Below are 13285 nucleotides of genomic sequence, written 5' to 3'. Positions count from 1 at the left end.
CAGTACTCATCTTTTTCTATTGGGATAGTACATTGTTTCATTCTGTTACCAGTTCAACATATTTCTCTGAGCCCCTGGTTCCACCCCTACCCTTACGTGAATCAACAATATGAACTTTGAAAATTACAAGGGATGGATAAAAAGTAATGGCACAATTGTTATAATTTACAAATGACTGTATTAGAAGGGAAAATACGTTCTACATTCCTTCAATGTAATCACCTCCCATGTCCACAACCTTCTGCCACACGTATGGAAGGCGCCGTACTCCGTCAGCACGTTGTTCTCTGGCTGTCTCGCAGCGACCGCCCTACGGCATTGAGGATGACCTGTCTGGTGTTGTATCGTTGTCCGCGAAGCGGTTGCTTCATCTTGGAAAACAGGTCATAATCGCACGGACTCATATCCGGCGAATATGGTGGATGTTCCAGAATCTCCCAGTTCCAGGCACGTAAAAGGTCCGTCACGGCGGTAGCTGTGTGACAGCGTGCATTGTCGTGCAAAATGATTGGGGTCCGTGCCAAAAGATCAGGTCGCTTTCTCCGAAGTGCAGGACGCAGATGGTGTTGCAAGAACGTGCAGTAATATGGCGCATTCAGTCTGCCCTGCTGGTACAGGATAACCCCTTGGACATCATACGCCACTATCAAGATCACCTTCACTCCTCCCTGACTAGGGCGCACAGTCGTTGGCCGAGGGGAACCGGGATGCTTCCATTCGTTGGATTGGCGCTTCAAACATGGTTCGTAGCATCGAACCCAGGTTTCATCAATGGTAACGACCCTGCCCAAGAAATTGTCACCCTCCCTCTGGTGGCGGTCCAGCAATTCTTGTGCCAGTGCATATCAGTACCATTTCTGCACCTCGGTAATGACATGTGGAACCCAACGTGCTGCAATTTTGCGAAAACCCAGGATGGCGTTCAAAATGTGAAGCACAGTTTCATGGCATACCCCAACCTCTGCCGATAACTCACGCGCAGTCCACCGTCTATCCACGTCCAGCAAGGATACAAGGAGCTGAATTGTCATGTTGTCCACTGGAGGTCGTCCAGAACGTAGGCGGTCTTCCACGTTCTGTCTGCCTTCACGAAACACTTTAACCCATCGAGCTACGGTGCGGTATGGCAACGCTGCATCACCACAGGCTTCCCGCATTCCCTGAAAACATTCTCGTGCAATACGACCACGTGCTACTTCAATTTTGATCCACGAACGCTGTTCATGTTTAGTGAACATTGTGTTTAGAGCGCTTCCACTCGCGATACCATTTGATGCGACTGCTCTCGCTGACTGACTGACTCAACAGCGTTCCCACTCACCTAAGTACCTCAACTGCTATTGTCTTCTCCGGTGCTGCCACCTCGCGGTTCGTCACTAGACTGGCGCGTGCCGGCAGGGTTGCCAGTACTTTTTATCCAACCTATGTACTTTGTCACCAAATAAATAATTTTCATTATTATTTAAGATATTTTCAATACTCTGAAACAGAATCTCGGAGCTCAATTGTAACTTTTGACGCCACGACAAATATATTGATTTTTTGATCGTTGAAGCAGAACTTTCTGTTGTTATACCAACATATATATGATCGTCGACGTCATTTAATGTTTGCTCTTTTACAAATTCAAATAATGATTGAACATATTTTTCTGGGTCATTAATACCATTTGTATGCATACGTTCAATTGTAACTTCCTTTCTCGTAAATCCAAAATAAATATAATGCTTAGTTGTACTACTGACAATATGAAAATATTTACCCGTTCCAGCACCGTACATTACAGGTTCTGACGCAGAACTAGAGCTAGACCCCGGATGATTACTTATAAGGTCATTGGACTCCTCGGTAGTTTCTCCTGACGACACAAGTTCCATAAACTTTTCACGGGCTAAATTCCGCATATTGTCTTGATGAAAGAAGCCTACGTATAAATCAATGATCTTTCGCAGACTTACAACTCTTTAAAACAACATGAGGATTATAACCAAAATGCAAGAATAATGCATGAAATAACTTTGCATAGGATTAATTGCTTACCGTCACACTCGTAGCATGACACTGCGTCATCACTTCTCACGTGAAGAAGATCTCGTTAGGGTGTTCGTATCCACGGGATTCTTGGGTTGACAACATAGCACAAATCACAATACGACCTTGCATTGTTTTAATGGTTCCACAAAATACGTAATAACAGTTTCAATTAATGTTTTAGAACTTACTCTGCATATTTATTCAACGTTGCACTTTGATTTAATTAACTATGTCATACCTCAAAGATACAGTTGAAAATTATTGATAATTCCTTTGTACTTAGCGAAATGATAAAGTACCGTAACTTTTCACTTTACTGAAGATGTAGTTTTATTCAGAGAAATAGCGTATACTTTCCGATATGTATATTGACAAGTCCTGTGTCGTTTATCCAGTTTTAATGCTAATACAATAATAGCAATAAGGATTTCGCAGATACAAATAACTTCTATATGATTACAATCAGGAATTTCACAACTTCATTGGTAAACCAACTATCATCAATTCTCTTGCTCTAATATATGCACAGAGAACCGGAGAATTCCAAGAATTTTATCCAATATCAACCGAATTTTTCCGAAGATTGCCGAAAATTCTCGATCCTCTTGTATTTCTAAATAAGTCCTGCAACGTTGAACTTTACCGAAGACATCGTTAAAAGTTTATCGGTAAATCCTCCAATACTTCCCGATAACTGTAACTCCATAACTTTTCAGTTTGGCGAAGATGTAATTGAATGTTTAATGGTAAATCCTTCAATATTACTGATAAGTTTAAATGATAAAGTATCGTAAATACAACTGAAGACGTTTTTATCGTTGATTTTTCTATAGTGACTGCGCCGACTCACGGCACAAAATTCAGGTATATTCACAATCATACATCAATAAGAACAAGCACGCATACAAGCCATGCAAAAATAGGTATATACATATGTCACTTATAAGTGAACTGAGTTTTGTACACGAATACACCCAAACAGGTATATGTTGTAGTCTATGATCAAACTACATGTAATCATCTCAAACAGCACATAAAATAAATAAAATACTATTCTTGGAGTTTCCTCCATTTTTCAACATTATCCGATACATGTAATGTACAATATATAATATTCTAACACTGTACATACCCTGCTACGCCTCTAAAATGAAGGCAAAACAGGTAAAGTTATTCGTTCTAACACTTTCGTTACTCAATTTAACCCTTTTCATAAATATTTCATTTGTTAATCTTATTTTTTAAAATAAAAGTATTTTATGCAAAACATATTGAACAAAGATAGTCATATACATATGAAATATTATAAATGAAGTGAGTTTCATACACGATTACATCCTAACACCAATAAAAATATGTTAGTCTATGCTGAAAACACACTCAAACTTCATTTAAGATACTTTTCTTGGAGTTGCATGCCTTTCCTCCCACATTCTAACATTATCCAATACGTGTATGTATGTATTGTACACCATATATTATTCTAACACTGTACATATCACGATATACCTATAAAACGCTAAACACGAAAAAACGTTCTTTCTAACCCTTTCGTTACTTTATTAAACTCTTTTCATGAATATTTAATTCCTTAATCTAATTTTTTAAATTTTATTAAAGAAATCTTGTTAGCCAACTACCTGAGAAAGGAATAAGGAAGACCCAACCGCAGGTAAAGGCTTTATTGCCGGGCAATAAACCATAAACTCAGGTAAAGGGACGGGTTACTACTTGACCTTAACCATTACTCTCAGGTAAAGAGCCGTAAAACATGTTAAGTGACAGCGGTAACTCACCACAAAGGCTTTCCTTTAGTTAAGAAAAGGATTTATGATACTCCCTTGTTTATAACAAGATTTTATGACTTCTATTCAACCGGACATATCTCTAAGAGTCTACTCCCTCCCCGACTGCCCACCTGTCCTTAGGCTCGTAATTTTGTTTCACCCAACACCCGCCTCCTTCCTCCCACCATTTCCAACTAGTTTCTTGAATATTGTCCGTTTACTGTAGCTTGGCGTTGTGTTTTGACACAAAACCTGGCTAGCGAATCTTAACAGTCCTTCCCCTTCTTTCCCCTTATCGCAGTGGTAACAGTGGCACTAACTCATCAACTTTAGCACTAGTAGGGTTTGGTATTTGCAAGTTGCGTAAATTTCGAAACAGTTTACTTCTTCTCTAATCAGAGCCCGTAACTTGTGTGGGGCAGTGGAGGGGCAACTGCCCCTCAGGGAGATTCCCCGCCGTTCGAAGGGGCCCATTTTGAGGCAAAATTTTCTTAATCCATATACGATACGAACATGAAATTATAAATGAAGCATCAAACAGTTTCACTACATTACATAAAGCAGCGCACAGAAGGTAAATAAAACAAAAGTGAGTCATGGGCCCACTTCAGTAAAAAACGTCTACTATTAGGGGCCCTAGAAATAACATTTATTCGTATGGTTTTGAGATTTGTCAATATTGTCCCCTGAATTAATTTATGTATGGAAGGGGCCAAGGGGTGTAAGTAACGGACCCGCAGACCTTGCCGTAACGGAGGGCCCACAGGCTCCTGGGGGACATAAATAGTAAGGGAAAGATAGAAAGAGGAGGGCCCAAGAATGGGAAAAAACTTTTTCTAGGAGGCCGAAATACACGTATTAATACTTGCCCCCCAGAAAAAATCTAAGTTACGGCGCTGTCTCTAATGTGATTTTATTGGTATAGTTCTGCTAATAGTTAACTATATCAGGTTGGTCTCTTTAAACCTTGGTCCGTGGAGAGAAACGATCTTACAGGAGGATGTATTCAAATTTTAAGAAGGTGGGGAAAAGAGAGCGAGGATGAGAAAGATAAGAAGAAAGAAAGAGAATGAAAGAAACACTTCTACTTTTACTTCATAATGAATTTAAACACATATAAACGAAAAAGGGATATCGGAACCCACCACCATAATATTTGTGGAAATTTTGGCAACATAATATTCTGGCGTAATATATTTCCCGCCAATTCTGGGGCCTCAGTGTTCTATCCAATTCTGGCCTTACAGCAGTGGCAGATCCAAGGGGCGATCGGGGAGATTGCCCCCCCCCCGGAGAAAACTTTCTTATTTTATATATTTAAATAAACCCATCCCGGAGTTTGGAACTCTTAAAAGTAGCTCTAAGTAGCAGTATTAAAACCCACCGCCCCCCAGAAGTCCGTCCTGGATCCGCCCCTGCCTTACAGAAGCTATCGTTTAGGCATTCACCTCGTGGAACTGAGGAAAACCTTAATTGGAATACCAGCCAGAGCTGGGTTCATGCCCACGCTCGATCTACCTATTTTAATGCTTTTTTTTTTGTGTGTGTGTGTTGGACAGTGTCTGGTAAGGGCACCCAAACAGGATAAATGCATACTTTTTAAAAATGTTTAAATGTTAAAATTCGCTTTATACTGTACTTTGAACACGTAATACAATGTGTATTATATTCTTCTTACAGCAGCATGCTTTATTTCCTAATACTTTAACTCTATGGTTGTTAGTATTTATAATTATTGCATCATACTAATTCTTCTCAAAGCTCGTTCAATTAGTATGAAATTCTAGACTTGGCAGTTTGCAACATTGCAAACCTTCACCAACAGGCAATAATGTGGCAAGAATATTTCCACCTATACTCGCATCGAAATTCCCAGCCCCTGTTTACAATCAGTACAATATGTTTCTGTCGCCTTATCATGAAAACAATGCTGTCCAGTGAACCTAACGGTCTTCGCTGTCTCTGTTTATTGTTTACAATACAAACTATATGCTTCCAATATTGCCAGGCGTACAAGGTTTCCGCACAGTTTCGAACAAGAACACTTGTACAAAATTGAGTGTGCATTATATGTAAGATTGTATTACATAATAACTAACTCGATTTGTGATAACGTTAATATCTCAGTCATCTCAAAAGCAGCAATTTATGTAGTAATAATAATTGTTCTATGACTGTGCAGAAGTAGGTACATTCGGTTCGGCGATTCACGTGCCTGGCAACCATGAATTAACCATGTAGGGGTGAAAAGTAAGGTGTTGAGGCTCGCACTACAATTGTTGTTTGTAAACAATCTTCCATCCTAGAGTGAACAGACAATACAAAGAAAAACAACCCTGTACAAGGTTATACAACTTTTAATTATAGTAACCATAAGCCTCTCTTCACACCCCTCAAGTTCATTAAGCTATTCTTAACAAAATATACCTGTTCATGGATAAGAGTTTAGTATAACAAAACAATCACGGAAGGAGCAACACCCTTTAAAGCTATAGGAACAACGGTAAGTAAACTTTATATTCTCAACATGTTATGTGTTTAAAGACAACCATACCCTCCATCTTGTGTCATAATCTTAGATATCGAAGTATATTAACAAAAATGTTTCACGATAATTTCATTTAGATGGCAACACTGAAAATCACTACAGAAAGGGAATACAATGTAAGAAAATCGCTACAAAATGCTAGAAATTAGTATAAAACAATTGTACAGAAAATAGGATAAAACTCGTAAAAATTAATAAAACAGTATAAAAACAGATAATTTAATTATAGGAGTTGGCAAGACCATGTTGGTGATATCTTCCTCTTCTACTATATTTTTTTGTATTAAATAACTTTTAAAACAATTCATCTTTAATCTTGTTGTTTTGGGACATAATGCTTATTTTATTAATTAAGCGTCTTCAATTCCTATTAAGTTTTCTTTTTATCTTAAGAATTGTGGGTCTTTGTCGACAGAAATGGTGTTTTCATGCAATACTCTTTCTTCTTCACTACATCCGCCTACGCTTATTCTACGGCAAGAGCATACCTGGTGGAATTGTGTTGGTTTCTTTTGCGAACGCTCGCATGTGGTTCCGGCAACCCCTCACTTTCTGCAATTCATTACGTTAAACAACCAAAACGTTTATAGGAACATATATGTTCAAGTTCTTCCTCCGTAAGAAACCCAATATTCAAGAGCAGGATGCCTCTGTAAATAAAGATATGGTAAAAGACAAGTATTGGGTTCGCCACATTGTAATTCAAGAAAGAGACTCAGTTAAATACTAGTAGAGACTCTAATCGTCCGGACAGAATTAAGGGCTTATTCCCTTTTGTTTTAATAAAATTAATATTACACAACCGAGCAAGTGAAATAGTCGTGTATCAGAAAACTGAGAAATGGAATATTGTTGGTGAAAATGATCAACAAAAGCAGACAAAGAAACATCTTAGTTGGGCAGCATTATGACACTCCGAGCCATAGGGAACCATTTAGTAGAGTGTAAGCCGTTGAGCAGATCTTCTTGCAAACAACAAGGAGAGTGGATCAACTTGTAGTAGCTCGGATTAAAAATAAAAAGTCAGATGAACTGTCTCTAACTCATGTCAAGTAATTCTTAATTTATCTACTACGCTCCGAAAACAGTACGTGCGTTTCTCTTAGCGGGGTGTCAAACTGAAATCACCTCACTGTCAGTCATCATATGTTGCTGGCATCAAATTAAGCCAGTATGTATGTCGACGTCTTAGCGATTCTGTTCTCTCTCAAATGGATCCGAAGTGTTACCGAAATCAAACAGAAATAGGTCATATTTTTCTAGTGAAACGTACTTACACTATCATAGAGAATTCTGATTAAAAGCAACAAAAGTAAACATGTGAAGCAACACTTTCGTTGGTATTAGTTGAAAATTTTGAGCTGGTACTTCACTAATAAGTTAGTAAAAAAAGTATCAACCTCAACGGTTTTTACTTTTAACTAGTTTGCTCTCTCATATTCCTTCACTGCCCAGTCATGCAATTCAATTGATGACTGATGAATGTGTGTCGATTTAGCATTGACAAGGAAAGTTTCAACAAACGTGGATTTATGGAATCTCAACTTTAGGTAATACTCTCATAGTAACAATGAAGTGAAGAAAATAGCAAATATTCTAAATAATAAAATAAAGTTAGAAAATCACAAAACAACTTTCAAAACGGGAAGTAGTCGAATTCCTCGGGCACGCCGACAAATATTTATGCATTCCTTTTGGTGCTATATAACTAATATGCATGTTTTTTTTAGCACGTGGACCCAGGTTCAATTCTCAGTAGAAGGATTTAAGATTTGAATAACGTGTATAGAGTGTACGTCCGTCTCATGTAGACTTAGTATTCAACAGAGGTGTTTAAACTCCAAACAAGCTAAACTAGTCTTATTATACGTATATCTTAATTATTAATTAAATTGAATTTATAAAATAAAAGTGCATATTTTTAGAAAAAGAAATACTACATCGTACAAATCATATTTTTTTATTAGGAATTGACAATACATAAATAATTTTTAATATGGCTCTGACACAGATATAACTCACTCACTTTGTAACATAAAAATTCCTGTAATACGGTATAAAGTCAATTTCTTCCATTAGGATGAGCGATGCAATCCTGCCTCTAGGCTTTCACTCTCTATACTTGATCCTAGAAGTGCTATGCTGTCTAACATTCCTGGGCTTCGCTGGCCACTACGCGGTGACGAAACGACGATGTTACCCAAAATGTCAAGTTTCAGTTGAACTTCACCAACACTAACACTTACTGAACTTGACTCTGTGTTCTGAAAAGGTAAACAATTAATTAAAAACAGATAAACAGAAAATTATCATTCCTCTTAGGAATTCATAATACAACACTGTCATACCTCAATACCCTTGAATGAATTTTCTGGTTAGACTTGCTGTAGTAATCTTTTGAGTCAATAAAAGGAACGAAACATGTTTGCGAAATGAACCATGTTCGCTACACGTTATGTAAGTACATGAAATTCAATAAACTACTTATTTTTAAGAATTTGTTGCAGAAATACATTCTTCTGGCTGAATTATTATTATTATTATTATTTCGTATCACTTGTATTCACTGTTACGAGATTCCTATGGGTAACTTTTTCTACGTAAAAATAATTAGATTCACAGAACACTAAGGTAGAAACCTACTTTATTTACCGAAAATGTGTTTTTTACTTATGTCTCTATAAAGACAACGAAACAGATGCATAGACGCAAGCAACGGCTTTTGATTTACCATAGTCAGATGATCGTTGATAGAACTCGTCGAATTTTTATGATCTGGAAACCAAATCCAATGAATCCAATGGTGCCATGACGAGCTTCAATGAGTTATAATTAATCTATTAATGTTCATAATTTTGTTTTAATTCTTACATAATTTCGAGGTAATAAAGCGCGACGCTTAGTATTAAAATTTATCAGAATCACTATAAGTCTACGATGAATCTTAATGGGCGGTCAAGAACTGCTGGAAGGTTTTATCATCGAAATTACAAATTAATATAAGTAAACAAACTCAAGATAATTCGATCACATAAGATCACAACAGCGCCGAAGACCAAACAGCTTGATGAAGAAAGACTGATAATAACGGAAATTTTATATTAAGAAGCCCCATCACGGCGAAATTAAAATACTGCTAATTGTACAGAATTATGTGATATCTTCAAATAGATAAAATATAATCGAAATGTGGAACAAGAGCGCCCTAGACAATATTATTTTACATGAGATACCGTTACAACGACTCACTTAACTGCTTTCGATTTCCAGCCATTTAGAAAATCGGCATTTATATTCGCGTTTCTAAGTGGTGCAAACGGAAAGCTACTAGGTGACTCGTAATAACAGTACTCATGCAAAATAATAGTGTCTAGGGCGCTCTTGTTCCACATTTCGATTATATTTTATCTTTTTGAAGATAGCCACAGTGGCCTTTTACTATTTTTAATGTATTGTGTAATATATATATATATTAAATATTTTTGTGAGTAATCATTAGTATTATAATATCACCCCAATCTTTATTTACATTTCCTTTACTTAAATTGAAAGAAGGCACTTATTTGTGTGTAAGACTTAAAGATGTTTGTATGAATATACAACTAAAATGTATGTAAAACTGACATTGGGAATATGTAATTTTATTCAGATAGATGTTTTGATCGCCCTGAATTGGAAGGATCATTTTCGTCAGCATCACGAATATTTTTTTTAATCTAAGATTTTACATTTAATTCAATCATGTCTTCGTACAAACTGATAAAGTTACACCGTAACTTCATAAATCACATATTTACATTTCTTTTTTCACAAACTAGTTTTTGTGCCTTGTAGAAGATTTTTAAATGAGTATAGGTAGGAGTAGGTTTGGATTTAAATTATATTTTTCAAAATTCTTTTTTCAATGAAAGCATTATTTTGAGCGAAGTAGTATCTAACTTGTACGGAGGGATTCCAACTCATTTTTCTTTTCTTGCCTGCAATAAATCAACTTTAATAAACTTTGGTTAACTTCTGTGCTTTTTTCCCCGTTCCCTTTGTACCTCGTAAGTTAATTTAATTAAAATTGCCTAGAGTAACTAATGTAAGTTCTATTTTTATATTTAGATCTTCTCTCAACGAAATTTATCCGTGTGCCCTGACAAACCATTTTCTTTCCTTAATGTTCCTTTTGCTAACAAGTGAATGTGTTTATAACTTGTGAATGGGCTACTGGCAGTTAGTTGTTTACACGGCTGTTGAACGACCACTCCTCACAATGACTAATTTTTACTGGAACGATGTATTATAATCTCCTTTATGTCGACCATTCTTCCAATCAGGAGAACGCACAGGCGAGTTTTAGGGCACAAACTGTACCCATGAGAATATTTGGGGTACACAACTTTTCATTGAAAATGATACAACCAATCTGAAGAAAAGAAAATTTGGTTCAGAAGAGTACATTTGGGAGATAGAATAGTAAATTTAGGAGATTTCGCCCAAGTACTTGGTACGGAATTGGTCCTCCACTTCCAACTGAACTGCAGCGACCGATTTTTCTCAGAACACATTATATTACTTTCTTAAGATGGCCGATCACTTTACCACGAATATGTTTTTTTTAGGTGTTACAGCAGTAGTCAGCTAATGATAATTGTCTAATCTGACGAAACAGTTAAGAAAGTTCTGAAGTAACAACAACAACAACAACAAACAAACAAACAATAAGTATTGAATATGAGAAAAAGACATACATGAATGTGAACATGAAACTTCTAATGCCTCTAAATCGTATATCAAAACAATCAGTAACTTTGCTTTCTGTTAAAAAGTTTCTTTCGTGGCGAAATAAAAAGTCCATCAATGTAATAAATAAATAAATAAACAAAACTTGACTGATAACAAATAAACTCTACTGAAGACAATAAACAAGATTACACTTAGTTTCAATTTCGTCCGGTAGATGTCAACCGCCAGAGGATGTTTGCTGCCATCTAACGGTGCAATGTGTATTTTCTAGTATTCTAACAGCTATACATTTTTGTTTCAGTAGTAGAAGGCATAGCCGTCGTTAGCCGTGAAGATGTTAAGACTGACTCCATTAACGAAGTCGCCGAGATGATAGCTCTAGCTATGTATTGCAAAAAACAGAATTTAAAAAAGTACGCTGCATAGTTCTATTTACAATCTTTACTCTTTTTTATTTTTGATAGTATGCTAGTGCTCAGGAATTTTAATGATCATCTCAGTTAGAATTCTGATCCTCAATAATCCTCGCACTTTCCACTTTTCGGCTCCCTCCTGGAATCTTGTTTACGGATTACAAAAAAATGAGAATAAAAAAAAGTATAAAAACATCAAGGAAATATAAAGGAATGAACTCACCGCGCAAGAGTAGTGAAAATACATCTTGTTCTATCACTCGATAACTGGCGCTGAGGTTTGCTGTAAAATATCACTTTATTTCATATTGCAGATTGTCACATCAAACATTTTACAACAAGTCGCACCGCCACTTAACAAATTATGGCAGTAATACCTAGAACAAAGTGATCTTCATTGTTCTTTTCTGGCAATTCCCTTTCTTTTACTTCCTTCATGATTTTATTTCTCTTATTTCTATTTCTAAACTCTGTGAAAAAAAAAACAATTTTACGTCCCACGGTTATGTTGTGTAAGTTAAGGAGATGGTGACGACGAGAATAGATGAAATGAAGAAAGTAGGGAAGAAACGGGAGAACCCTGATGAAACTCATGCACACGGTGTTAGTTAGCAAGGAGAGAAAAAGCTGGAAGTGTAAGAGTTATTCAGGAATCAAAACTTGAGGAAAGTGAGAGTTGATTTTATTTCTCTTAATAATGCCTAGTACGGTATAAATAGTTCAGTAGACAAGTGGAATGATAATGTAAATTATAGTTCCTTCTCCTTATCATTACTTAAGAGACATCTTCCTAACATTCTCCCATATCACAGTTTCTGGTATTGAAATGAAATGAAATCTTTAAGTTGTACTTCCCACGGTTATACCGGCTATGCTAAAGAAGACGGTGATGATGAGAAAAGAATGGGATGGTGGAAAGTTGAAAGTGGGAGGAAACGAGTGAACACCAAGAAAACCCACGCACACGCTGTTTGTCAACCACAAAGCTAACTTGGCGCGAGCTGGGATCGAACCAATGAGCCCATGCAACCAGAGGGGAAACCTTCTACCACTGAGCTTCTGCGGCTTCTAGTTTCTGATATTGAATTATTAAATAAATAAAAAAATAAAAAATAAAAAAATAAAAAATAAAAAAATAAAAAAAAGCACGATAGACTGTAACTAAGATGCAGGTCTCTTATTTTCGTAAATTAACGAACCTGCCTTGAGAAATCCACTCCACTGCACAACCAATCTTGGTTAAAATTTTGAGTGATCGTCTTTAAGAAGTTTCAGTGTATTAATATCTAATTCGCTGAGAGTACCATTATTTTATTCTTTAAAGGTTAACTTTATTCTAGGATCAATTAACTTTAGAACAAGAATTCTTTTTTTAAAAGAAATTTTCGTTTGCAAATTTTTACTACTAAATAATCGAATAATTACTAAATAATTAGTAATTTTGTTAGCACATAAATTTCTGTTAGAAAACTTGGTCTGTCTTAACCATTACTGAATACAACAAAGTTATAGTTACTGTAGTAGAAATGTGTATGTCAGCAATATCAACTGAGTCTATTTTTAGATTATTTGTGTTATCTGGCGAACAGAAATTCATTTCGTAATCAACTTAAGTAATTACACGTTGGACAACTTTTTCCTGTAGGAGTTTGAGATGTTAAATTATTAGCCAGAGTTTCAATTCTAAGAAACCAGCGGTACAAAAAAATCAATTTATGAGAGTGTATGCTTTGCAAAGCGTCATTAACTGACATTTAAGGCTTAAATATGTA

At 36.2% G+C, this 13285-nt stretch overlaps 2 protein-coding genes across 5 annotated transcripts in view; both read right to left on the bottom strand.

Moving 5' to 3' along the window:
* Positions 1-845: 845 nt before the first annotated feature.
* LOC145660962 (protein GVQW3-like) lies at positions 846-1238 on the bottom strand. Its single transcript, XM_081726409.1, has one exon. The coding sequence runs from the start codon at positions 1236-1238 to the stop codon at positions 846-848; it is 393 nt and encodes a 130-aa protein (XP_081582535.1).
* A 7068-nt stretch (positions 1239-8306) lies between these two features.
* The window catches only part of LOC145694931 (uncharacterized), a 105355-nt gene continuing 100376 nt past the window's right edge, over positions 8307-13285 (bottom strand). For all 4 annotated transcript variants that reach the window (XM_081771707.1, XM_081771706.1, XM_081771708.1 and 1 more), the window contains one exon: positions 8307-8633. In XM_081771707.1, coding sequence (XP_081627833.1) covers positions 8445-8633 — 189 coding nt within the window. In that variant the 3' untranslated portion in view covers positions 8307-8444. The remainder of the gene's footprint in view (positions 8634-13285) is intronic.

The sequence above is a fragment of the Thermobia domestica genome, chromosome 9, assembly GCF_964235325.1.
Source record: "Thermobia domestica chromosome 9, izTheDome1.hap1.1, whole genome shotgun sequence".
Classification (NCBI taxonomy): domain Eukaryota; kingdom Metazoa; phylum Arthropoda; class Insecta; order Zygentoma; family Lepismatidae; genus Thermobia; species Thermobia domestica.
Note: the sequence above shows the minus strand (reverse complement) of the source record. Positions and strands in the feature narration are given on the sequence as shown.